Source organism: Pipistrellus kuhlii, unplaced genomic scaffold (genome assembly GCF_014108245.1).
Source record: "Pipistrellus kuhlii isolate mPipKuh1 unplaced genomic scaffold, mPipKuh1.p scaffold_m20_p_9, whole genome shotgun sequence".
Taxonomy (NCBI): Eukaryota; Metazoa; Chordata; class Mammalia; order Chiroptera; family Vespertilionidae; genus Pipistrellus; species Pipistrellus kuhlii.
Window position 1 is genome coordinate 33502496 of NW_023425595.1, and position 27561 is coordinate 33530056.

At 41.8% G+C, this 27561-nt stretch overlaps 1 protein-coding gene and 1 non-coding gene across 3 annotated transcripts in view; both read left to right on the plus strand.

Moving 5' to 3' along the window:
• The first annotated feature begins 371 nt into the window (after positions 1-371).
• Positions 372-534, plus strand: LOC118713864. Its single transcript, XR_004986423.1, has one exon. It is a non-coding gene; the product is annotated as a U1 spliceosomal RNA (small nuclear RNA).
• A 14771-nt stretch (positions 535-15305) lies between these two features.
• Positions 15306-27561, plus strand: part of MRPL48 (mitochondrial ribosomal protein L48) — a 38852-nt gene continuing 26596 nt past the window's right edge. The window contains exons 1-3 of one of the 2 annotated variants that reach the window (XM_036426662.2): positions 15306-15661; positions 22670-22722; positions 26388-26425. In XM_036426662.2, the coding sequence (XP_036282555.1) occupies positions 15641-15661; positions 22670-22722; positions 26388-26425 (112 nt within the window). In that variant the 5' untranslated portion in view covers positions 15306-15640. Of the gene's footprint in view, positions 15662-16032; positions 16066-22669; positions 22723-26387; positions 26426-27561 lie in introns of those variants that run through there. The other variant, XM_045578117.1, reaches the window with a different exon arrangement.

A 27561-nucleotide genomic window follows, 5' to 3' on the forward strand; every position in this document is an offset into this window, starting at 1 on the left:
TCTATCTCTCTCCCTTCCTCTCTGTACAAAATCAATAAAATATATTATAAAAAAAAAAAAAAAATGCATTAACAACCCAAGTGCACATGGAATATTCTCCAGAATAGACCATATCCTAGGCCATAAAACAAGGCACAGTGCATTCAAAAGGACTGATATCTTAAAAAGTATGTTCTCTAGCCACAATAGAATGAAATCAGAAATCAATAACGAAAGGTAATTTGGGAAATCCACACATAAGTCAAAATTTAACAACACACTCATAAAAAAAAAATCAAGTCAAAGAAGAAAGCACAGGGCAAATTAGATAATACAATATATCATGGCCAAGTAAGAGTTACCCCGAGGAGACAAGATCTGTTGTCAACATCATGCTTACTGGCAGGGGAGATACCGTGACTACAGAGGTGGTTTTTCCAGTGCCAGTCTTATGCATTGCACCCTGGATATGCTGACCCCTATGATTTCCTTAAACGTGGGAAACTCAACTTCATAATTTGTGGTAGTGAGGGACTGTGTTTGTGCTCTCCCCTGGGGAAAAATAAAAGAGCTAAAATTAGAAAATGCTTATAAGAAAACGTAAGTGAATACCCTCACTGATTTGGCTCAATGGATAGAGAGTTGGCCTGCAGATGAAACTGTCCCAGGTTCAATTCCAGCCAAGGGCACATGCCTGGGTTGCGGGCATGATCAACCCCAGTAAAGGGGCGTGCAGGAGGCAGCCAATCAATGATTCTCTCATCATTGATGTTTTTATCTCTCTCTCTCTCTCCCTTCCTCTCTGAAATCAATTAAAAAAATATTTTTAAAAGAAAACATAAGTGCCGAAACCGGTTTGGCTCAGTGGATAGAGCGTCAGCCTGTGAACTAGGGAGTCCCAGGTTCGATTCCTGTCAGGGGCATGTATCTTGGTTGCGGGCACATCCCCAGCAGGGGCTGTGCAAAAGGCAGCTGATCGATGTTTCTCTCTCATTGATGTTTCTAACTTTCTATCCCTCTCCCTTCCTCTCTGTGAAAAATCAATAAAATACATTTAAAAAAATAAGTGAAAATCTTTGCGACCTTAGATTAGGTCTCTTAGATATGGTCCCTTAGATATGACACAAAAGCAAAAGTAATAAAAAAGGATTGCATTAAAAATGAAAACTTTTATACACCAAAACATCCTATCAAGAAAGTTAAAAGATAACACTCAGAATGGGAGAAAATATTTGCAAATCATAAATCTGATAGGAGTCTAATATCCAGAATATATAAAGAACTTTTACAGCTCAACAATAAAAAGAAAAACAACCCAATGAAAAACAAACATAGGATTAAATAGACATTTCTCTGAAGAAGACATATAAATGACCAATAACCAAATGAGAAAATACTCAACATAATTAATCACAGGGAAAATACAAATCAAAACCACAAGATACTACTTCAAACTCACTAGGATAGCTAATAATTAAAAACATACAGCCCTGGTAAAACCATTTTTGACTCATTGGATAGAGCGTCGGTCTGCAGATTGAAAGGTCCCAGGTTTGATTCTGGTCAAGGGTATGTACCTTGGTTGCAGGCACATCCACAGTAGGGGGTGTACAGGAGGCAGCTGATTGATGTTTCTTTCCAATGGATGTTTCTAATTCTCTATCCCTCTCCCTTCCTCTCTGTAAAAAAAATCAATAAAATATATTAAAAACAAACAAAAAAAACAAAACAAAAAAAACCCACAGAGCTCTAGCCGGTTTGGCTCAGTGGATAGAGCATTGGCCTGCAAACTGAAAGGTCTCAGGTTCCAGTCCAGTCAAGGGTATATACTCGTTTGCAGAGGCCCTGGCCAGAGAGCATGCATCTATGTTTCTCTCTGTCTCTCCCTCTCTCTCCCACTCTCTCTAAAAATCAATGGAAAAATATCCTCAGGTAAGAATTAAAAATAAATCTACATTAATAAAAGAGAAACATACAAATTACCATCACTCTGCTATGCTACCAGCCAATCAGAGTGAGTATGCAAATTAACCTGAAAACATGATGGCAGCCCTGCTCCCTGCTCTGGGCCTGTGGGAGTCATAGAAGTCAGGCACCAGCACCTGAGGCTGTCTGCAGCCTGGAATACGAAGCCACCTGCCCCATGATTCCAGACTACAGCCAACCGGAGTTGTCCACACTGCATCCTGGGGGAGACGGAAGAGTGCCTGCCTGTAGTCCAGGTGCCAGCACCTGCGACTGGCTGCAGTCTGGTAGACGAAGAAGCCACCCAATTGCCAGCACTTGCTGCTGCAGCCCAGGCGAAGTCACCTGCCCACTATCCCTTGTGGCTGCAGCCAGCCTGGGCGCCTATAGCTGACCAGAGGGAGGGAAGCCTGGATCCTGGGTGCCTGTGGTCATCTGGAGGAGGGAATCCTGGGTCCCGGATGCGGGGCCAAGGCAGAGATGGTCAGGGGCAATCAAGCCAGCAAGGGAGCAGTTAGGGACAATCAGGCTGGCAGGCAAAAAGCGGTTAGGAGCAATCAGGCAGGCAGGCGAGTGGTTAGGAGCCAGCAGTTCTGGATTGTAAGAGGAATGTCCTACTGCGGGTTATCCCCTGAGGGGTCCCAGATTGGAGAGGGTGCAGGCAAGGCTGAGGGACACCCCCACCCCGTGCATGAATTTCATGACCAGGCCACTAGCAAGTAAATAAAAACAGGGGGGAAAACAAGTATTAACGTATAGGTAGAGCACTTTGAACCATCAGACAATGCTGTTGGAAATACAAAATAGTGCAACCACTTTGAAAATCAATTTTTTCCTCACAATGTTAAACATATGGTTGTCATATGACTCAGCAATTCCACTTCTAGGTATATACCCAAGAGAATTGAAAACATTATGTCCACACAAAAATGTGCACAGAAATGTTCACAGGAGCATTATTCCTGGGATGAAAATGTTTGGAAATTATAATGGTGATGGTTGTGCAATATTGTGAAAGTAGGTAATGCCATTGAAGTGTGCCCTTAAACTGGTTAAAACAGAAAATTTCATGTTATATACATTTCACCATAATTTTTAAAAAAGCGAAACTGAGCTAGGCCTGAGAGAGACCAGGTGATTTCTAGGTAGGGTGGCTATAAAGTTCCAGAACAGGCCACATTTCCGACTGTTGTGCCGATCAATCATATTTATCGATAGTATCCCCTTAGACTCTCCAAGTTGTTCCAATTAGAAAAATGAATGACATGGTCACTCTATTGGTCTCTAAGGATCTCTGATTTTCAGTGGTTCTGAAACCTTAACGCTGGGCGTTAGGACCTTGTAAAGGTTTTGTGATGACATCACCTCTCCAAAACTAAAGCCCACTGGCCTTCGGAGAATTGGAGGCCATGCAGAGGACGTCTACACGTCACACAGGCCCGGCTCCTAGAAGCAAACCACAACTTGCATTGAGTCCAAGACTTGGGAGGATGCCCTGGGGCGGTGGAAGCAAACGCCCGGCCCCACCCTCTTGCACGCAGCCACTCTCGAAAAGGCCAGCGAGAGATGGGCGGCCCCTCCAGACCAAACTCGGTCCAGCGGACCAATGGGAATAGACAGAGGGCGGGGTTTATAGGAGGAAGGTGCATGGGCCCGAGGGCGTTGCGGGTGGCCTGGACGACGCCTGCCTTGCTGGCTTGTTGCAGCTGCCACGTAATTCCCAGCTTTGCTGGATTTTGCCCGTAGGGTGCCACCGTCAGCGCTTCCGGGTTGAACTCCAGCAGAGCGAATCCCTCCTCCCCCTGCAAAGCCCAAGTCACAGCTCAGCTGGCTCCTCCCTCTCCTCTGGGATAAACTGGTGTGTGTCCTCACACGTTTGAACGTGAAAAGTTTCTTTCTGATTATACAACATATGCATAATTTAGAAAATTGGGAAGAGCATTAATATCAGGGTAAAGTTAGAAAGCATTAAAATGAAAATGAAATAGAAAGCGATTTATTATCCTGTCAACCAGAAGCAATCATGATTACCTTTGGCCATTCTTTTATTTTTCTCTTATTTTAATACCATTGGGTCAATGCTGTAAAAAAAAAAAAAAAAAGGTTGCATTGTTTTATTACATGCTAAGTATTTTTCCTGTCATTTTAATTTTATGCATATTATAAAGTATTCCATGGGTGAATGTGCCATTATTTTGTTTCCAATGGCATTGGCATTTAAGCGCTTGGAAATTTAAGTGAATAACTCGTTGAAGGTGGGGCAGATAGAGTAGAAGAGGTGAGTAAAAACTGGCTAATCCACTTCATCCTCCCTTTGGAAAGCTGTTCCACAAGAATTACAAGATTTTAGAGTCATTGCAGACTTAACAGTCTTAGGGTTCTAGATTCTAAAGTATTACAATTTTGAGAAACTCAGAATCATAATATCTTTTTTTTTATTAAATTATTATCTGTGTACATATTTTAACATTGCCCCCCCCCGAATCATAATCTTTTTTTAAAATATATTTTATTGATTTTGTACAGAGAGGAAGGGAGAGAGAGAGAGTTAGAAACATCAATGAGAGAGAGTCATCAATCAGCTGCCTCCTGCACACCCCCCACTGGGGATATGCCGGCAACCAAGGTACATGCCCCTGACTGGAACCGAACCCGGGACTCTTCAGTCCCCAGGCCGATGCTCTATCCATTGAGCCAAACCGGTTTCAGCCAGAATCATAATATCTTGAGGGTCGTAGGACCTCTGAAGAAACAAGTCCAAACTCTCACCAAATGCACGAATATAAACAATCAGGGCAGTCTCAAGCGTGGGGTCCTTTACATTTAGAATGTCACCTTTTACTTGCTCTAGTCAATCTCTCTCCTGTATCAAAATGGCTATAACAAGTCTTTACCCACGGGTCAAGAAATAAGTTTGTTTTTTTAAAAATAAGTTTTTTTTTGTGTCCGGCCTCCAGCCCTAACTTCTTCCTAGGTAGGAGCTTTACTAGGAATCTAAATGCTGTTTGTCTTGCACTACCATTTCTAAGTAAAAGTGGGGCAGGGAAGGGGGGATTTTATATAGATCTGTTCACTTATTTATTTGATAGGGATTTTGTATAGATCTATTCACTTATTTATTGGTCTCTTTGGGTCTCTCCCACGAAACCATGGACGGTAAATGGACTGACTACTCAGGGGTTTTATAATAATGATAAATTGGCCTGTATAGGGCTATCCAACTAACAGTGATCAAATGAGGTAATGTTGAGTGGTGGTAATTGGGTAAAAGAGCACTGGTCTAGGAGACTAAAAACCTGGCTCTACTTTTAAAAGGTGAGATGTTGAGAAAGTCACTTCAACTCTCTGAATCTTAATTTCCTCATCTTGTGATGAGTATTTTAAGTCCTTCTTTGATTGCTTCATAAGATTGTGTTGAAGAACAACTGGGAAAATGTTTATGCAAGTGTGTGTTTTTTTGTTTGTTTTTTAATATTTTATTGATTTTTTTACAGAGAGGAAAGGAGAGAGATAGAGAGCTAGAGAAAAGTCGATGAGAGAGAAACAATGACCAGCTGCCTCTTGCATACCACCTACCGGGAATGTGCCCGCAACCAATGTACATGCCTTTGACTGGAATCGAACATGGGACCTTTCAGTCCTTAGACCGACACTCTACCACTGAGCCAAACTGGTTTCAGCTATGCAAGTGTTTTTAGAAAAAAGAAGGCACTGGTGTATGAGAAGAGATCAACCAAAGAACTTGTATGCATACATGCATAACCCATGGACACAGTCAATAGGGTGGTGAAGGCCTGGGGCAGCAGTGGGCTGGAAGGAGTAAATGGGGGGCGGGGGGAGGAGGGAACATATGTAACACTTTCAACAATAAAGATTTGACAGTGTATTTTGTTATTATTACTGGATGGCATAAATTTTTAAAAAAGAAAGTTTTGAAACAAAAAATCTCTTATTTTTTATTTTAGAGAGAGAGAAACATCAATTTGTTGTTCTACTCATTATGCATTCATTGGTTGATTCTTTCTTTAAAATATGTATTTTTTTTTTATTTCAGAGAGGAAGGGAGAGCAAGGGAGAGATAGAAACAATAATGATGAGAATCACTGATCAGCTACCTCCTGCATGCCCCCTATTGGGGGATTGAGACTACAACCCTAGCAGATGCCCTGACCAGGAATCTAACTGTGACCTCCTGGTTCATAGGTCGATGCTCAATCCCTGAGCCACGCAGGCAGGGTTATTTGATTCTTATATGTGTCCTGACCAGGAATCAGACCTACAACACTGGTGTATCAGAACCAGGGCTGTTTTGAAACTTTTAAAGAATCAACATAATTCAGATAATTGGGAGAGGAGATATGGCAAAAGCCAAGTGATATAGTAACTTTCCTAGGTCCATATGACCACTTCTTATGCCATGATAGCATTATTAACTCAGGGTAACTTCTGTTTTACTCTGAATAATTTGTCTCTTTGGCTTGGAAAGAACAGAATTATTTCAAGTGATTTAGGTTGGAGATTTGTTTGAGTATTTCATTGTTAGGATATACATGCTGGAGGACCGTTAAATTCTGAGCAGTCCAGATTCAGAAAGAGATAGGATACAAGAAGAGAGGGTGGCCGAAATCAGTTTGACTCAGTGGATAGAGCATCAGCCTGCGGACTGAAAGGTCCCATGTTTGATTTCGGTCAAGGGCATGTACCTTGGTGGTGGGTACATCCCCAGTAGGGGGTGTGCAAGAGGCAGCTGATCAATGATTCTCATCGATGTTTCAAACTCTCTATCCCTCTCTCTTCCTCTCTGTAAAAATCAATAAAATATATTTGAAGAAGAAGAAGAAGAAGAAGAAGAAGAAGAAGAAGAAGAAGAAGAAGAAAAAGAAGAAGAAGAAGAAGAAGAAGAAGAAAAAGAAAAAGAAGAAGAAGAAGAAGAAGAAGAAGAAGAAGAAGAAGAAGAAGAAGAAGAAAAGAGAGGATGATTCTGGACTCAAGAAGGGGCTATGGACCACAATAGAGTTAGAAGGTCTGGCTTCCTCTTATCCAGACTTGAAAAATAATATGTTCACTTGGATTGAGCCTTAGTTTCCTCATCTGTAAAATGGAAATAATAAAATGTTATCTAACTGAGTTACTGTCTATTTATGGCAGAATAACAGCATCTAAGACCATGAGAAATGAAAGGGCCTTAGAAATTATAGATACATTAGAGGCCTGATGCACAAAATTTGTGCATGGGTAGGGTCCCTAGGCCTGCCTGGTGATCAGGGCCAATGTGTGGGGTGACCAGTGGGGTGATCTGCCCCACCCCCACCCCCCGCTGGCACTCGCCTTGGCCGGTCTGGCACTGACTGCTCACTGGTCCCACCCCCCTGCCAAGGCGACCAGTGGAGCCATGGGGGTGGGGGGGTGTCACTGGCCTGCTCTCCAGTCAGCCTTGCCCCTGCCGGTTGCCTCCCTCTTTGGGGGCAACTGGTGGGGTGATGGGGGGGTCACCCCACTGGCACCTGCCTTGGCTTGCCTGGGGCCTGTGGGCTGGGGGCAGCTCCTGTGTTGAGTATGTGCCCCCTGGTGGTCAATGTGTGTCATAGCGACCAGTAGTTCCACTGGCTGTTCTGCCATTCAGTCCATTTTCATATTAGGCTTTTATTTTTTTAAATTACTTTATTGATTAAGGTATCACATATTTGTCATCATCTCCCCATTCCCATCCCAAACCCCTCCCCAAGCATCCCCCCCCCCCCCCCCCCCCCCCCCCGTTGTCCATGACCACTGGTTAGGCTCATATGCATGCATACAAGTCCTTTGGTTGATCTCTCTCCCTTATCCCCACACTCCTCTACCTTCCCTCTGAGGTCTGACAGTCTGATCAATGCTGTTCTTGTTCATCAGTAGGCTTTTATTCTATAGGATAAAATGGGGAGCTAATCTAATTAGAACAGAAGGCAGAGTTCTGGATGATAGCCTAGTCCACTGGGCCTTTGCTTTGATCTGAGAGCTCTCAGTCCATCACCCTCATTGTACAGATTTGGATGCTGAGCCCTAAAGAGAAGAAATGAATGGTCCAACTCATCCAAATAATGGTAGTGGTGGGACTTGAGCCCAGATTTCTTAAACTCCAGTGTGGTGTTCTTTCCCTGAGACTCAAAAGGATAAGTAGGTAATGGATATGATCAGGCAATTCATAAAGGAAATACAATTGGATAAATATGGGGAAAGGTTCAATCAACAGAAAATGAAAATGAAAACTGAAACTTATAAACTACCAAATTTGCAAATATTTTTGATATGCAATTTTTTACTTGCCAAATGTGGAAAGTTTTCAAATATATTAAAATTCAATTATTATGAAGGTGTGGTAAAACAAGAAACAAGTAAATATAGCTATTTGGTAAAATATGCCAATAGCCTCGAAATTAGTCTATATAGAACTAATTCTACTTCTCCTGATAGCTATCATAAGAAAGTAATATTAACATGAAAATTTAGTATAATCTGTAACATTAAAAGTAAAAAACTTAGGATCCAATGGTACATCTTTATAATAGAATATTGTGCGGCTATAAAATGATATTTGCAATGCATTTTAATAAACTAGAGGATAGTTTATATCAGAATATACTAGAAACAAAAATGCCTCTAAAATTGGAAGCAGTCTATATTGAAACCATTTTTAAAATACTATTTTTAAAAGGAGAAATACAAGGAAATGTTAATATCCTGATTGTCTTTGGCTGGTATGGATTTTTTGTTTTGTTTTATTTTACTTTTTGGTCTTATCCACATTTTTACAGTATATTTTTCTTTTTCTTTTTAAATATATTTTATTGATTTTTTACAGAGAGGAAGAGAGAGGGATAGAGAGTTCGAAACATCGATGAGAGAGAATCATCAATCAGCTGCCTCTTGCAAACCCCCTACTGGGGATGTGCCTGCAACCAATGTACATGCCCTTGACCGGAATCGAAACCGGGACCTTTCAGTCCGCAGGCTGATGCTCTATCCACTGAGCCAAACCGATTTCGACACATTTTTCTTTTTTTAAAAGGAGGCTCTCAGAGATTCAAATAGAAGCTCATCATGAGAACCATTTGATTAGTAAACCTTGGGTGCAAAGTGTTAGTGTTCTTCAGCAAGTCCAGTGTTCATCCACAAATATTTCTGGTGCTTCCTCTATGTCCATGCTATAAAGATGCTGAGAGAAACACAATGCTGAATCAGACAAGGATTCTAAAATCAGGAGCATGTCCTGGTGATCAGAGAAACACATCTGCAAATAACTATAATACAAATTAAAAGTCCAGAAGGGAGGTGTAGGAAAAGATGGTGAACAGAGCTATCGGTGTAGAAGCAAATGGTATATAAGTAGGAGTGGCTGGAATGTTAAATTGGAGATAAATGCCAAGATAAGAAGTGTTGTTAAACTGGAGGGCCGACTAGCTATTGAAGTCTTTGCTTTGTTTTTATCTATTTTTTGTTTCATTTATTTGTTTGTGTTTTTATTTTTTAATCCTTACTCAAGGATATTTTTCCCATTGATTTTTAAAGAGAGTGGAAGGGAGAGGGCGAGACAGAGAGAAACACCGATGCGAGAAAGACACAATGATTGGTTGCCTCCCACCTGCTCCCCACTGGGGCAGGGAGCCTGCAACTAAGGTATGTGCTCTGGACCAGAATCTAAGCCAGGACCCTTCAGTCCACGGCCCACCGAGCAAAACTGGCTAGGGCTTTATTTATTTGTTTGTTTGTTGTTGATCTATTTTGGTTTTAAAACATGATCTTCAAAAGAAATCATTAAAATATGTAAAAAATAATAAATTAATTAAAAAAAAAAACAAAAAAACATGATCTTCATGATACGAGCTTCAGGAAGGCTACCTTTGGAAATAAACCAGAGTATGAATGAGACTAAAGGCTGGTCGATGAATTGGAAGCCAGCACAATAGCTCAGATGAAGACAGTGAAAGTGGACTTTGGGAAGTAAATGCGAAGGTAAAGAGGAGGAGGGATTCACCCAGCTGGTGTGGCTCAGTGGTTGAGCCGATTCCCAGTCAGGGTATATGTTTAGGTTGCAAGATTGGTCCCCAGTATGGGGCATGCAGGAAGCAGTGGGTCAATGATTCTCTCTCATCGTTGATGTTCCTATATCTCTTCCTCTCTGAAATCAACAAAAAAAAATATTTTTTTAAAAGGAGGAGGCATTCAAATAAAGACAGGATAGTTGAAAATGAAGGTTAGAAGCTCCTATTTCCCTAGGTTAACGAGGTATTCCTATTTTCTGAGGAATTTATTTCAAAATTGGAGGAGGCCAATGATTTTGTAAAATCTGCACCTGGGTCTCCTAATCTCAGACTGCCAGGCAGGAGGACTACACTAGTTTGTTAGAATGAAATTAAGGATTTTCTGCTATTATTTTTTAAAAAGTGTTTTTATTGATTTTTAGAGAGAGAGGAAGGGTGAGGGATAGAGAGATAGAAATATCAACGAGAGAGAAACATCCATCAACAGCTTCCTGCCCTCCTGCCTTCCTGCCCTTATTGGGGATCAAGCCTGCCCTGACTGGGAATTGACAATGACCTTTTGGTTCATGGGTTGACTCTCAACCATTGAGCCACACAGGCCGGGCTCTGTTTCTATTTTTCAATACACCTGTGATATCTCAGTTTCTGATTTTCAATACACTTGTGATATCTGGAGCTTGGGCAGCAACAACCACAAAGGATTCTTCCTAGTTCATTAGAAAAGTTTTTACGTTGCGTCATGCCGTAAGCTATAAAAGGTGGTGTACACTATTAAAGGGGGAGAACAAGGGGGAGAAGATAACCTCTCAGGTGCCCAAGGATTCAGTGCCCTCATGCTGGAGGATCTTTGTGTGGTAGGTCTTCTCCCAGGAACCTGAACATGGGTTCTGGACTTCTAGAAAGATTCTCAACTGAGCTGTACACCTTGCTGCTTGGTGAGTGCAATTTCTCCCTCCCTCCTTACAGGCTTCTATGATCTCACTAACCACTTGAGCTTTCCTCTTGCAGCTTCTTTCATCACCCTTTCTCCTTCTCTCCAGGGCTAGGTAATCCCCACTCCCTCAGCCTTCCCTGCACAAGCAGAAAACTCCTGGGAAAGTCTGGGAGTCAGCACCATCCCTTTCTGACTTTTCCTAGGATGCCAGCTCTCTTCCACCTATGGCCTTGTATCATTTTTTTCTTTTTTCTTTTAAGTATGGTTTTCTTTGTACTAAAACCATCAAAAAAAAAAAAAAAAGCAGAAAAATCCTACTGAAGCTAAAATAGTTTTCAATCGGAGTTAGCTTAATACATATGTTTTCACTTAAGCCATAAATGAGAGCTATTGTGTCACCCTTGGGGAACTTTTTATAATAGGTACCACAGAAGCATTACTTTAAAGGAAGTTTAACTTGAGATCAAACATATTCCTTTAAAGGTCCTCCCTTTATTCTCTCTTGTTCCCTAAGGCTTTCTCTGATGTGGTTGCGCAGAGGACTGAAGCAGGTGTTTTTTTAAGAGAATTTTTAAAGAAGGCCGGCTTGTAAAAATAAAACTGGAAAGGCAGAGTTCCTCCATGCTTTTATATGTGGTGCAGGATCTTGGAAAAATGTAAAGTCCATAATAACATCTAGAAACTTTTATATATTCACTTATTCATTATTTCATTCAACATTTATTGGTGCTTCATTATGTTCTATGGCCTGTGCCAAATGCTGGGAATACAAAGAAAAGGGAAGAATACTCCTTTAAAAATACCGGCTTCTGGTCAAACAGAGGGAAGACAGGGGAGAGTGGGGTGGTGGGTAAGGGATCAACCAAAGGACTTGTATGCATGTATATAAGCATAACCAATGGACACAGACAATGGGGGGAGGGGTGAAGGCCTGAGCTGGGGGGCGGGGGTGGTCTGGGAGAGGTCAAGGGGGGAGAGGAGACAAATATAATACTTACAATAAAGAATTTAAAATATATAAAAAAGTAAAATAGAAAAAAATCAATTATTTAAAAAAGAATATCAGTTTCTGTACAAAGATGAATGAACAAAGATTGGGAGACATCTGCCTAGAGGGGGAGGAGAAGTTTACAGGACTGAAGAAGCTGGTGCTTCTGGGCATTTAGCTACCATTCTTAACCATTCTTATATAGGAAAGGCTGATTTCATTGTCAATTCCTCAGGAAAGCTGCTTATGACCCAAATTTGTGTGTGCTGCTGTAAGTGCCAGTTCACAGAATGTTGGTTTGAGGCTTAGAGTTGGCAATGGAAGAATCTCAGAGCTTCTAATTTGTTTTTTTGGTGTTGTTGACCATAAGAAGGGACTTCCAGAGCTAAAAATCTCTTGTGTGGCCTTGTATTTGTTATGTACCAGTTTAAGTTTAGGCAAGCCATCTATCTTCTTCCCTTCATCTACAAAGTGAGGAAACATACCTATCCCCTAATACTTATGATGAAGTTTCATAAGGTTTATGTAAACAAATAGTTACAAGACACTGCGTTGAAGGCATGAATAATGTGCTGTGCAAGTTACAGTGTGGAGGGATTGCATCATTCCTATGAAGTGGATGTGAGAGGAAAGGTAACATTTAATACGTATTGGCAAGAATGTGGAGAAAAGGGAACCCTGTTGGTAGTTATGTAAATTAGTATAGCTGTTATGGACAGCAGTATAAAATATATCATATATAAAGTATACTAGAGGCCTGGTGCATAAAATTTGTACATGGGGTGGGGGGAGAGGTGTGTCCTCAACCTAGCCTGCACCCTTTGCAATATGAGATCCCTTTCTTTCTTTCTTTCTTTCTTTCTTTCTTTCTTTCTTTCTTTCTTTCTTTCTTTCTTTCTTTCTTTTTTAAATATATTTTATTGATTTTGTACAGAGAGGAAGGGAGAGAGACAGAGAGCTAGAAACATCAATGAGAGAGAGTCATCGATCAGCTGCCTCTTGCACACCCCCCACTGGGGATATGCCCACAACCAAGGTACATGCCCTTGACTGGAATCGAACCCAGGACCCTTCAGTCCCCAAGCCGATGCTCTATCCACTGAGCCAAACCGGTTTCGGCATGAGATCCCTTTCACATCCAGGACTGCTGGCTCCCAACCACTCACCTGCCTGCCCGCCTGATTGCCCCTAACCACTTCTGCCTGCCAGCCTGATGACACCTAACTGCTCCCCTGCTGGCCCAATTGCCTCTAACTGCCCTCCCCTGCTGGCCTGGTCTCCCCCAACTGCCCTCCCCTGCAGGCCCTACCAACTTGGTCACCCCTAACTGCGCTCCCCTGCCAGGAATCTTGTGGTGGCCATCTTGTGTCCTCATGGGGGTGGCAATCTTTGACCACATGGGGCGGCCATCTTGGGTGTTGGAGTGATGGACAATTTGCATATTACCTCCTTATATAGGTGTAGGATATAAAAATGGGAGATTATACTAGCCTTTAAAAAGGAAAACCAGCCCAGCCATTGTGGTTCAGTTGGTTGGACATCACCAAGGGATTGCTGTTTTGATTCCTGGTTGGGATACATGCCTGGATTGTGGCATGCAGGAGGCAGCTGATATTCCTCTCTTCTCCCTCCTCTCTCTCTAAATATCAATAATCTATTCTTTAAATTTAAAAAAAGAAAAACCTGTCATTTGCAACAACATGGATGAACCTGGAGGACCTCATGCTAAGTGAAATAAGCCATGCATAGAAAGACAAATGCTCCATGATCTCATTTATATGTAGAATCTAAAATAGTCAAATTCACAGAAGCAAAGTATAGAATGGTGGTTATCAGGGCTTGGTGTGGGGTGAGGGGTGAGGGGGAGAATAGGAAATGTTGTTCAAAGGTTATGAAGTTCCAGTTAGATAGGATGAATTAAGTCTAGAGATCTAATGTACAGCATGATGACTCTAGTTAAAAATGCTGTATTAAATACCAGAAATGCTAAGACTAGATTTTAGGTGATCTCATCACACACAAAATAGGTAACTATGTAAGAAGTTGATATTTTAACCAGCTTAATTGTAATAATCATTCCACTATGTATATCAAATCATCATATTAGGTACCTTAAATATATACTGTTTTTGTTATTCCTCATCTGAGAATATGTTTCCGATTTTTTATAGAGATAGTGGAAGGGAGGAAGAGAGACAGAGAGAGAAACATCAATGTGAGAGAGACACATCAATTACTTGCTGACCAGAACTAGGGATTGAGCTTGCAAACAAGGTACATGCTCTTGAACTTGACCAGAATCAAACCTGGGACCCTTCAGTCTGCTGCCCCATGTTCTATCCACTGAGCCAAAGTGACTCAGGCAAATATATATATTTTAAAGTGACTCATAGAGATCAGTAGGGAGACCAAGTCATAAACAGTTATAAGCAATGGAGATTTCCAATCATAGATACAAAAACTGTGTATGAAGGGAGTACTTGGTCACATAAAGGCCATATCAAGTGAAAAAAAAGGTGAACATCAAGTGAAATAACAAATTTGCAGTTATTTTTATTGTTGCTTTTATTTTTATTATTGCTGCTGCTACTACTGTTTTTGTTGTTATTGTTGTTCTTAGCAAGGTGTAAAAACCGGTATGATTGGGGCTTCAGCGATAAGGAGCTTGGTTTGTCAGAAACCTTGCCAAGATTTTTTATCCTATTGCTTTATCAATCCTTCCTATGCTTAAATTCTGAGCTACAAAGGGCTATGTAGGTAAACTGAGGCAGAGTTTCTAAGAGGCCATCTGAAGAGGTAAACTCACAGTTAAGTACCTAGCATAATGCATTGCCCATAGTGGTTATTCTAAAGCAGTGTTTCCAAAGTGTGGTACGTATACCCCCAGGGGTACGGGAAGAGTTTGGTGGGGATATGCACTGAACGGTGCTTAGCTGTGCCTAATACATCCATTTTTTTTCATTTTTTTTTTTTAACGAGGGGTACTCAGCATTACGAAAATTATATAAGGGGTACACATATGTCAAAAGTTTGGGAAACACTGTTCTAAAGAATAGTTATTATCAACTATTATTATTTTTTAGAGAGGGAGAAAGAAACATTGATTTGTTTTTCCACTTATTTATGCATTCACTGGTTGATTGTTGGACATGACCTGACGGGGATCAAACCAGCAGTCTTGGCATATTGGCACATTGATGTAATCAACAGAGGTACCCTTTCAGGGATACAAGGCAAGTGAATGTCAGAAAAGCTTACTTAGGATTAATCAGCTCTTATTTTTATTTATTTATTTTGGTGGTGGAGAGAATTAATAAGCTTTTAAACAGAGGTTAGAAGTCTGCTCTCCATGTCCTGTGCTAGGCGCCTGAATGAATTAATCAGACAGAATCCCAGTCCTTGAGGAACTCAGAAACAAATATGGGAAAGAGACAGAAGCAATAAAAGCATGGTAGAAAAAACAGCAGAATTGTGTGCCACATATCTGGGCGACAAGAGAGAGCAATTAAATCTGCGCGGAGAAAGCGGTGAAGGTGACACTTGAGCTGTAGGGAGGGCGGAGTCTGCGGAGGATTTCTGGATATCGAGTCTCAGAAGCCGCCGGAACCAAGGTGCGGCGGGGCCTGAGTGAGTCTCGGTCGGATATCGTTACGGGACCCGATCCGGGCCCGCCCGTCTGCGTTGTGAGCCGCGCGGGGGCTGCAGCAGCTTGAGCTGATCTTCCTTTTGCACAGGAACAGGCCGCAGCTGCAAAGGATGAACGGAACTCTGGGGAAGGTAACGTGGGTCCCACGCACGCCGAGCGCGGGGGAGGCGGTGGGGAGAGCAAGGCTGGGAGGTGGCCCGGACTATCGCCGCCTCTGCGGACATCCGGGTACGGAAAATGGCGAAAGCGAGGCGCTTCCCGGCAGCCCGCGCGGCGCCTTGTAATCAGAGCGTGGCGCTCCCGCCTCTCCGCTCCGGGTGCGCTCGGCCGCGCGATTCTGCGCGCCGCGCTATTCCACCCTCGCCGCCCCGCGGCCCGAAAAGAGAAGGTTCCCCCCCCATGGGGGTTACCACATCAGGATAGGTCCCAGTATGACGTAGAGCAGGTCATTTTAGTTTTGTATGAATCCATCATGTTCCAGAATTTTTTTCGTTTTTGACTTGTTGAACTGACTGGGATGGGAGGCCACTTGGCGGTAAGGGGAGGGTGATGATAAAACGCATGTTGACTTATGAGACCCTAAGTGACTGCAGTAAAACCATATGAACCACTATAAAGGCATTCCTTAGCCTTCTTCCCTCGTCCTCTTAACAGATCGAACAGATTTCAGTTGTGCTCTTGCAGTTGTATCATGCTTCTCAGAATAATAACTTATTTTTCAGTAATTTATGTCAACATTTTCATTTTAGGTATTAATCGTGGAGACTATATTTCCATGATGCACAGATTAGCATGCTCATTGCTGCTTGTGTGTCTACTAGTAATTAATTATATTGGGGCAGCCCCTGAATTTCTCTGGCTTTGTTTCCTTAAGGGCCCAAGCCTCACTTCATTCTGTGTGAAATAACTCGCTGTTGTTCACTTTAGCCAAATTGTGTGAATTGGGCCAGATCTAGTAAAAGGAGAATAGAAAAAAAATCAGAAAGTTTCAAACTTCTGTAGTTAAAGACAGTCAGATTGGTGACTCCATGCTCCTGCTCTATTTGCCTTGATTCTGAGGAGTGCTGAAAGGAAGGGATCATTTTTCAAGGAATGTGTTTCTGACCATTCCAGGCGAGCCCATGGAAATCTGTCCTTAGGCCATCACTTAAGGGCATATAGTCTGATGCCTCTGCCCCTTCCAGACTCCTTCGTAGACTATTTCATCTGCCCGCTGCTTTGTCCTTTACTTGCCAAATGCTTGATTCCTAATCCTTGATCTTGTGGAGTCTTCTCACTTGAAGTGCCCTCACCACCTACCCAAATGCTCCATCCTTCAGGCCCAATTCACCTCATCTTTTCCACAAAATGTTTCTGATTACTCCAGCTAACGTGCCTGTTTATTTTCTGACACCTAATTATTATGTTTTGACACTTAATCATGTGCAGTATTATGACCATCCTTGTCTCAGCCTGGCTGGGAGTGTTAGTTAATACTTGACAGTTACAAAGAAAACCAGTGGGATTCTCTCTCTTGCTAGTTGTATGACCTTAGGCAGGTTATTTGACCTCTCTCTGCTTCAGGTTCACATCTGTAAAATGCGTATCGTGATGCCCACTATATGAAATTGTTGTTTATAGAAGAGATTATAGAAGATTATAGAAGATAATGTAAGACTACTTTGTAAGGTATGAAGGACTATACAAGTAGGAATGTTGACATTATTCTATAATTAATAAATGGCTTCATCTGCATAATTTATCTTCATAATATAAGATGATCCTAGCAGGTACGAGATGAGGATATGGACGTGACTGGCACTGACTGGTACATAATAGGTTCTCAAATGTTTTGAATGAATGAACTTGCTTATAGGACAATAGCCTTTTAAACGACAGTACTGAGACAATAGCCTAGATTTTCACCTAAGACCCCACTGCCTTTCCTTTTATGAGTATTTCACATCTCCCTACTTTGGTAATAATCTTTGAAATGAAGAATGAAAGCTTTCTTTGACCTTCCCAGTTGTCAATCTTTCCTTTTTTTGTGACCTATACAGTCCATCATACTGAGCTCACATTGCAATATAATAAATAATTTGTACATCTGCCATCCTCACTAGAAATATTTAAAGATAAGCAACTGTATTATCTTCATGTCTATATGTATTCATCTACAGTTGGTACCTGATAAATATTGAATGAATAAGTGATTGAATAAATGTTGACATTACCTGGTATCTATTGGGTCGGCAGCTAAGTAATTGCGGGTTTCACACATACATGGCTTCAGTTGAATTTTTAGGTTTGCAGACGTAGTACAAATGTAAAACACATTTTGTTATTTGATAGTTGGCTATTCAGCTGTTAATCAGTAAAAAAAAGTTTTTTGATCTGTTTTGTAGTTTTCGTTTGGCGTTCATTTAAAAATGGAAAATCAAAAGGAACATTTTCGTCATATTTTGCTTCTTTATTTCCGCAAAGGGAAAAAAGCATCCCAAGCTCATAAAAAGTTATGTGCTGTTTATGGTGACGAAGCCTTAAAAGAACGGCAGTGTCAAAATTGGTTTGCCAAATTTCGTTCTGGTGATTTTTCACTCAAAGATGAAAAACGCTCTGGTCGTCCAGTTTAAGTTGATGACGCCCTAATCAAAGCAATAATCAATTCGAACTGTCACAGTACAACACGTGAGATTGCAGAGAAGCTTCATGTATCATATACATGCATTGAAAATCACTTAAAACAACTTGGCTATGTTCAAAAACTCGATACATGGGTTCCTCACGAACTGAAAGAATCACAGTTAACGCAACGCATTAGCAGCTGCGATTTGCTAAATAAACGTAATGAAAATGATCCATTTTTAAAACGACTGATAACTGGCGATGAAAAATGGGTTGTTTACAACAATATCAAGCGGAAAAGATCGTGGAGCAGGCCAGGTGAACCAACTCAAACAACATCAAAAGCTGATATTCATCAAAAGAAGGTTTTGTTATCAGTTTGGTGGGATTACAAAGGAATTGTCTACTTTGAACTCTTACCACCCAACAAAACGATCAATTCTGATGTCTACATTGAACAACTAACGAAATTAAACAATGCAGTTGAAGAAAAGCGGCCCGAATTGACAAATCGAAAAGGTGTTGTATTCCATCATGACAATGCAAGGCCACACACATCTTTGGTCACTCGGCAAAAATTAATGGAGCTTGGTTGGGATGTTTTGCCACATCCACCATATAGTCCTGACCTTGCACCATCTGATTACTTTTTTTTTTTTTTTTTTTTTTTTAAATATATTTTATTGATTTTGTACAGAGAGGAAGGGAGAGAGATAGAGAGTTAGAAACATCGATGAGAGAGAGTCATCGATCAGCTGCCTCTTGCACACCCCCTACTGGGGATATGCCCGCAACCAAGGTACATGCCCTTGACCGGAATCGAACCCGGGCCCTTCAGTCCCCAAGCCGACGCTCTATCCATTGAGCCAAACCGGTCTCGGCCTGATTACTTTTTGTTTCGATCTTTACAAAACTCCTTGAATGGTAAAAATTTCAATAATGATGATGATGTCAAATCGTACCTGATTCAGTTTTTTGCTAATAAAAACCAGAAGTTTTTTGAACGTGGGATTATGATGCTGCCTGAAAGATGGCAAAAGGTCATTGATCAAAATGGGCAATACATTACAGAATAAAGTTATTTAGTTCCATAAAAAAATTGTCTTTGATTTTCTTTAAAAAATCCGCAATTACTTAGTTGCCGACCCAATACTTGACAGAGCTAAGAATAGTACTTCAAACTCCCTTTCTTTGGGACCCTAAGACATTTTTAGCTTATAATAATCTCAAATGTTAGATGAGTGAGAAGCCCAGCTTTACTGGAATAAAACAGGATGTCAATCATGGGCTTTGGATTCAGTCAGGCTTGGGTTGAATTCTTGGCACCTCTGACCAAGTTTATAACTTTGAGCGATTGAACCTAAGCCTCTGTATTTTCCTCTATAAAACAGACAATTATCTTTTTTTTTTTTTTTTAAATATATTTTATTGATTTTCCACAGAGAGGAAAGGAGAGGGATAGAGAGCTAGAAACGTCGATGAGAGAGAAACATCGACCAGCTGCCTCCTGCACACTCCCTACTGGGGATGTGCCCGCAACCAATGTACATGCCCTTGACCGGAATCGAACCTGGGACCTTTCAGTCCGCAGACCAACGCTCAATCCACTGAGCCGAACAGGTTTCGGCAAAACAGACAAATATCTTAATAATTACTTTATCTTTGGTGTAAACATTAATTGAAATAATATGTGTAGGGTGCTGAGCACAAAGGATGTACTCAATAAGTAGTAGTAAAAATGCTCTTTTAAATAACATTTGTTAATATACAAATATATTCTGTTAATCTTCATAAAACACCTCTCAGTTGTTTCTTCATGGGCCTCTGACCCACTGCTGGCACCACCCACCCTGAGGCTCTGGTGTCTAAGGCTGCTCATCTATACTAATAAGAGGGTAATATGCTAATTACATTGGACATCTTCCAGACAACCTTCTGAATGTCCTTCCAGACAAAGCCATGTAGGCAGGCTGAGGCAGAGGCAATTAGGTGCGACCAGGCTGGCAGGGGAGAGCAGTTACAGCGATCAGGCTGGTAGGGCAGAGCAGTTAGGGGAATCAGGCAGGCAGGGGAGCAGTTAGGGGCAGCAGGCAGGCAGAGTGGTTAGGGAGCGATCAGGCAGGCAGGCAGGTGAGCAGTTAGGAGCCATAGGTCCCGGATTGCAAGAGGGATGTGCAGTAGGACCTAAACCAGTAGTTGGATGTCCTGAGGGGTCCCAGATTGGAGAGGGTGCAGGCTGGGCTAAAGCCCCCCCTTCACAGATTTCGTGCACTGGGACTCTAGTCTAAGGGTGTCGAACTCAATCAGAGAAGGGGCCAAAATCTAAAATCCAGCCTAAATCGCGGGCCGAATGGTTTACTGAACAGTCATAAACTGTCATTGTAATGGAAACGCAGCGGAGTGCAGTGATGACAGCGCGGTGCGGGCCACATTGCAAGGCCTGGCGGGACGGATTTGGCCCGAGGGCCTTGTGTTTGACACATGTGCTCTAGTCCTATAGAATAAAAGCCAAATATGCAAAACAACTGAACTACAGAAAGACTTGTTGGCGAGGGGGTGGGGCCGGCGAGTGAAATGATGCCAGGCCAACCAAGGCGGGTGCCAGCAGGCAAAGGGAGGGGATGGCGTCAGTGACTGAGAAGGGATGACAGGGGGGCAGGGCTGGCTGCTTACCAGCCGGTGCTGTCCCCTGATTGGCCCACTGGTTGCCTCCCGCAGAGGGAGGCCAGACTGTGGCTTAGACCCCTGAGGGCTCTCGGACTGCAAGCGGGTGCAGGCCAGGCTGAGGGACCACCCTCTCCACCCCCACTGAGTGCACGAAAATTCGTGGACTGGGCCTCTGTTGAACTATAAGGTTTTCCCCCTGACTTTGCTCTTTTGGTAGCTGTGAAATCTTTCCAGTTCTTGGCTCCCGAGCTCCTGGGACAAGTATTTTTATATTCCACTGAGGCAGCTGTGTCCTCATTCATTCATTCACTAGCTTGACTGCCCTCCTCTTCCATTTGCTCCAGAGCTGGAGCTGCTCTTCATTTGCTCACTGGGAGGAGGGGTATTTGTGGATGCAGTCCCAAAATAGATTACTTTGGTCCTGATAAATAATGCTGAGCATTGCAGGGAGAGGAGCACATTTCCCAGAGCTGAAAGGAAGCAGCATTCACACCACAGTTTGAATGTCTTCCAGAAAGTTGTCAGCCTTTAAGCCTGGCTTTTAGATAATTACATCCTTGGCTATTGTAGTGACTCTGAACAATTAAAGTGAGGAAAAATCAGTCTCATCTAGATCTTCCTTCCCATCCAATACTTCCTCTGTATGAAGTGACCCATTTAAGAATGTATTCTGTTCACTGGATTTCTGTTCTGCTTGTGGTGATGGTTGATAGATCTTGGGACTGGAGGAACTTTAGAGTCATTTGTTATAACTTCAGAGGGAAGCACTAAACCAAGGTACTGTTGACTAAAGGTTTTGCTGCCACCAACCCCCAACAGGAGTCCCCAGTTTAGGATGGGTGAAGTGGCAGATTTTATCTTTATGTATCTTAAGGACATTTAATATTTATTTTCTAGTTACTTTATAAAAAGACTTCCTCTATGTTAAATACTCCCTTAGTAAAGCTGTACTATGATCTTTTGAGTGGGTGCCCGGTAGGACAGAGATTGAAATAACTGGGGGTGGGGGCGTCTCAGGGAGAAAAGCTTCCATTTCTACTGCCTCCTTTCATTGTTGTTTTGTTCATGCTGGTATCACTATTGTTACTATTGAGGGAAATTGTGTGCTGTAATAGAGGCATAGCCTTTGGAGTAAAACAGTCCTCTTCGCTACTTATTAGATCTAATATCTTGGGCTATAACCTCAGTGGGTCTTAGTTACCTCACCTGTAAAATTGCTTTCAAGTGTTTTGAGAATTAGGGAAGAAGTTAAGAAAGTCTGTTGCCTGGTGCTTGTGCTTGGCAGAAGCATCAGAGTTGTTGATTGATATTAGAAAAATAGATCAAATTAGGGGAAATAAGGTTTTTTCTTTAAAAAACAAAAAGTGCCCCTCAGGGGACAGCATGGAAGGGGGGGGGGGGCTTCTGTTTTTTGAACATTTTTCTGTAGGGGCTGAAATAAAAAAGAAAAAAAAGATGACCTTGGTTTGCCTGTATATTTATTTTATTTTATTTTTTAAATATATTTTATTGATTTTTAACAGAGAGGAAGGGAGAGAGATAGAGAGCTAGAAACGTTTATGAGAGAGAAACACTGGCCAGCTGCCTCTTGCACACCCCCTACCGGGGATCTGCCCGCAACCAATGTCCATGTCCTTGACCGGAATCGAACCTGGGACCTTTCAGTCCGCAGAACGACGCTCTACCACTGAGCCAAACCGGCTTCGGCTGCCTGTATATTTAATATTAACTATAGGACAGCTTCTTTGCCTGACAGGAGACTTGGGGTTCTTTTAGTTTGTGTTCTATGAGTTCTAGCCTCTTTGTGAAGAGATACTTGGAAGTTTATCAGTGCTTAAGACTGTCCTAACATGGCTATTTTGCTGTAGGTGCTGTGTTTGAAGAATGATATCATTTTTAAGAAAGCCTTTCCTCTCTTAAGGTAAGGATATTAATAATAATAGTTAAATATAGTTAGTAACATTTGCATTCTGCCAGGTAGTTAACACCGCATTTTTCTTTCATTATCTCCATTTGCATGTCTACTAAGCATCTTGAGCATGAACACCTCTGCCACCTTGCCTTTTTTTTGTATTTCAGAGAAGGAGAGGGAGAGAGAGATAGAAACATCGATGAGAGAGATAGAAACATCGATGAGAGATAGAAACATCATTCATCAGCTGCCTCCTGCTGCCCCCTTCTAGAGGTTGAGCCCATAACCTAGGCATATGCCCTTGACTGGAATCGAACCTGGGACTCTTCAGTCTGCAGGCTGACGCTCTATCCAGTGAGCCAAACCAGCTAGGGCATGCCATCTTCCTCTTTGTCCATTCTCAGTGAGTGACAACTCCATTAGGCCAGAATCCTTGGAGTGATCCTTGACATTGTTATTTCTCTCACTCTACATCCAATTCTTTAACAAATCCTTTGGCTCAACTTTTGAAATATTATAGAGTTAAACCAATTTCAGGTCTCAAGCTTTCTGTTTTGCTAAACTACTAGGGACCAGCTCCTTATCTTTTTAACTACAATTATGCTGCCTTCTAAGTGGTCTCTCTGCCTTCACTTTTGTCTTCTATCCTTCACACTAAAATCAGAGTGATTCTTTTAAAATCAAGTTAACTCATGATACTTCTCTCTCAGACTTCCCCATCTTAGTCAAAATAAGTTCTGTAGTCTACCATGGCTCACAATGGTAGGACTTTATCTAATCTGTTCCCTCATTGTATTCTACTAGTTACTCACTGGCTCCCTTTCTATTCCTTGACCTAAGAACTCTCCCATCTTAGGATCTTTGCACATTCTCCCCTCAGATAGCCATGTGGTTTGTCCTCTGACTTTATTCAGGTCTGTGCCCAAATGTTATCTCATCAGGGAGGCCTTCCCTAACTAAACCTCCCATCAATCTCTATCCCCTTACCTTGCTTTCTTTTTCATAGCAGGTATCACCTCCTGACACATTTTATATATATATGTGTATATTTATTTAAATTATCTGTCTTCCTCACCCTGCCCATTAGAATATAATCATCATATAGATAAAGACTTGCTAGTTTTGTTTACTGCTATATCCCAAAGATCTAGAATGTTGTCTGACACATAGTAGGCATTTAATAAATATTTGTTTAATGAATTAATAGTTCTTCATAATTATCTGGTGAGACAGGTGATATTTTTACAATTTTATGCATAAATAACTGAGGTTCAAAATGGTAGATCATTGCTCAAAGATGACACAGCTAATATGAGTTGGAGTTAAGATTCAAACCCAAGTTGTTTTTTCACTCTTCTGTATACACAGTATGCTACCTCCCCGTTGTTTTTTCTCCAGATGATAATGAAGAGCATTTAGCAGTTTATTTCTCTATTCTTCAGATATCCACTGAATGTCTTATGTGTGGCAGTCACATGATGCAAAACAATGACTTGAATATCTTCCTGGACCACATGAGCCTGGATGATTTCTTTAATCCCTTACATTTATTGAAGCCTTTTCCTCTTATTCCCTTTCCATCTTAATCTATTTTTCTATTAATCAGTCAATTATTTAATATGCATTTAGTATTGCACCATGCTAGGCATTTTACATGTTCTCTCATAACAAAAAACACTACATGACAAATATATAAATATTGTTATTTTACAAAAGAGGTATCTGGCCCTGGCCAGGTAGCTCAGTTGGTTAGTGTCATCCCAGTATGCCAATGTTTTGGGTTCAATCTCCAGTCAGGGCACATACAAGAATCTATGAATGGTTCTGGACAGTGTTGTTCAGTGTTGAGAGCATCAGTCTGAGGACTGAAGGATCTGGGTTCGATTCCTGATCAAGGCATGTACCTGGGCTGCAGGCCCGATCCAGCCCTAGGTGAGGGTGTGTGCAGGAGGTGGCCAATCACTCTGTCTCTCTGACACTGATGTTTCTCTTTCTCTCTCTGTCTCCCCACTCCCCTCTTCTCTCTCTCTCTCTCTCTCTCTCTCTCTCTCTCTCTCTCTCTCTCTCTCTCTCTCCCTCCCTTTTTCTCTCTCTCCAAAATCAAATAAATTTAAAATAAAGAAGAGGAAACTGGCTCAGAGAGTTTAAGATACATTTTCAGTCCCATGAGATGAGATAACAGTGTTACAGAGACACAAAACAACTTGCCTAAGGTCACAGTCTGGAAATGGTGGAATCAGCATTTAATCACAGATCTTGTCTCTAACTTGTCCCACAATTTAGTATCAAAGCTTTGCAGGATACTGAATTAAAATACTCTGATTACCTAGTCAACCAAACAATTATTTTAAATTATTTACTTTATTATTATTATTGTTGTTGTTACTGATTTTAGAGAGAGAAAGTGGGAGAGAGAGAGACAGAAACAACATTGATGTGAGAGAGAGAAACACTGATGGGTTGCCTCCCGTTGTGCCCTGACCAGAGATCAAACCTGCAACTTTCGGTGAACAGGATGACACTCCAACCAACGGGGCCGCTGGCCAGGGCCAAACAGAACCATTTTATTCTCCTCCACATTCACTGGCTTCTGTATCCAGTCCAGCTCTCATTGCTGTCCCTTCCTCTCCATCATCCCTGAGCTTGTTCTCATAATGCAAGGCTATCGTAAGAGCCACCTCACTGATTCTCTTGCCTCAGTCTCACCGCTTCCCATTCATTTCTCACCTGCTGCCAAGGTTAACTTTCCAAAACTTTATTATTATTATTATTATTTTACCTCTAATGCATTTTTTTATTGTCTAAAGCAGGCGTCTTCAAACTACGGCCCGCGGGCCACATGCGGCCCGCAGAGGAGTCTGATCCAGCCCGCCAGGTTTTTTGGGCAGTGAGCGCAGCCGAGGTGTTACAGTAGGAATTAGTAGTTCATATAGTCCGGCCCTCCAGCTCTCTGAGGGACCGTGATCTGGCCCCCACTTTAAAAAGTTTGAGGACGCCTGGTAAAGTTTTACATATGTCTTCTTTAATCCCCATTGATCCCCCCCAAAAAAACTTAATCTTGATCATATCACTCCTGTGCTTAAACTCTGCCAGGAGCTTCCCACTGCCTACACAGAATAAAGACCAAACTCCTTAGAACAACATATAAGGTTCTTTATAACCCGGCTCCCTGTTACCTCTCTCACTCTGTTCCCTTTCCTGCAGCTTAAATTCCACTTACATCCAGCTGCTTGTTGTTCCCTAAACACACCACTGTTATCCCCCTGCTTAGAATGCTTTACCTGTTAGGGTAAATAATCCAGAACAGTTAATTTTTAAAGCTCAGCTCAAATAGTTTCACCTCCCTGCTGGGAATGATCACACTTTCCTTTGTGTCCCCTCAGTCTGGTACATGTTTTTGTTCTGGATCAGTTCTACACTGTGGTTCACGTTTGTTTACATACAATATCTCTCTCCCAAATAGACCATAGGTAGAGACATTTACTTTGTATTTTTGTATCCTCAAGACCTAAGCACATTGGCTGGCACATAGTAGGTACTTAATAATATTTGTGGAAAAGAGAAAAGGAGGAAATATTCTGCATTGACTTATCCTTAATGAGTAGAATACAAGTTTGATAACTGCAAATAAATAGTGGGTATCTAATTGTATTCAACATACTCTCTCTTTTTAGGTTCAAAATTTCAGGAGAGAATCCCATTTGTTCTGCAGGTAAGCATTTTTTTCCTGGTGTAGTCTGCTCACTTTAAGTGACTCTCTAACACTCTAATAATTTTTCTAGAAGGATGCCTAACATATCTTTGAGTAGAGTGGCTGGGCCCAAATCCAAGCCCTCCCCTGGAATAGGATAGTGGACAAGAACAAAAATAAATGGTTAGGAGCAAGAGCTCTACTGTTTGTTTAGATTCCAACACTAACTCATATTTATTGTGTGACCTTTGGCTACTTTCCCATTACTTCGTTTCCTCACTTTCAAAAAATGGGGATAATTAGGCCGTGGCCAGGTAACTTAGTTGGTTGGAGCATTGTCCCAATGCACCAGGGTTGTTGGTTCAGTCCTTGTTCAGGGGGACAAATGGGAGTCCACCAATGAATGCATAAATAAGTGGAACAACAAATCAATGTGTGTGTCTTTCTCCCCACCACCCTCTCCTTCCCTCTCTCTTCTTCGATCTCTAGAATCATTCAATAAATAAAAATTTAACCCTTTGCACTCCACTGTCCCCTCTCAGGGACATCGGAATTCTAGCATATCACTCGGATGTCCCCTCTCAGGGGGGACATTGCAGTTTATTAGTGATTACGGGGAATTGAGTTAATTCAACGCACGTGTCCGCCGCAAAGTAGCGTCAAGTAGCTGGTAGCCAATGTCCAGAATGGTTCAGAGTGCAAAGGGTTAAAGTTGGGGATAATTATATTATAGTACTAACTACAGTGAATTATTTGAAGATTTAGTGAGGTAAAACACATAAAGTGCTCAAAAAGTTAGATGTTTTTGTTATTATTTCTTTTTTAAAAAAAATATATTTTATTGATTTTATACAGAGAGGAAGGGAGAGAGATACAGAGTTAGAAACATTGATGAGAGAGAGTCATCGATCAGCTGCCTCTTGCACACCCCCTACTGGGGATATGCCCGCAACCAAGGCACATGCCCTTGACCGGAATCGAACCCAGGACCCTTCAGTCCCCAAGCCGATGCTCTATCCATTGAGCCAAACCGGTCCCGGCTGATATTATTTCTATTACTAGAGGCCCGGTGCATGAAAATTCATGCACTGAAGGGGGTCCTCAGCCCAGCCTGCCCCCTCTCACAGCCTGGAAGCCCTCAGGGGCAGGAGGTGACC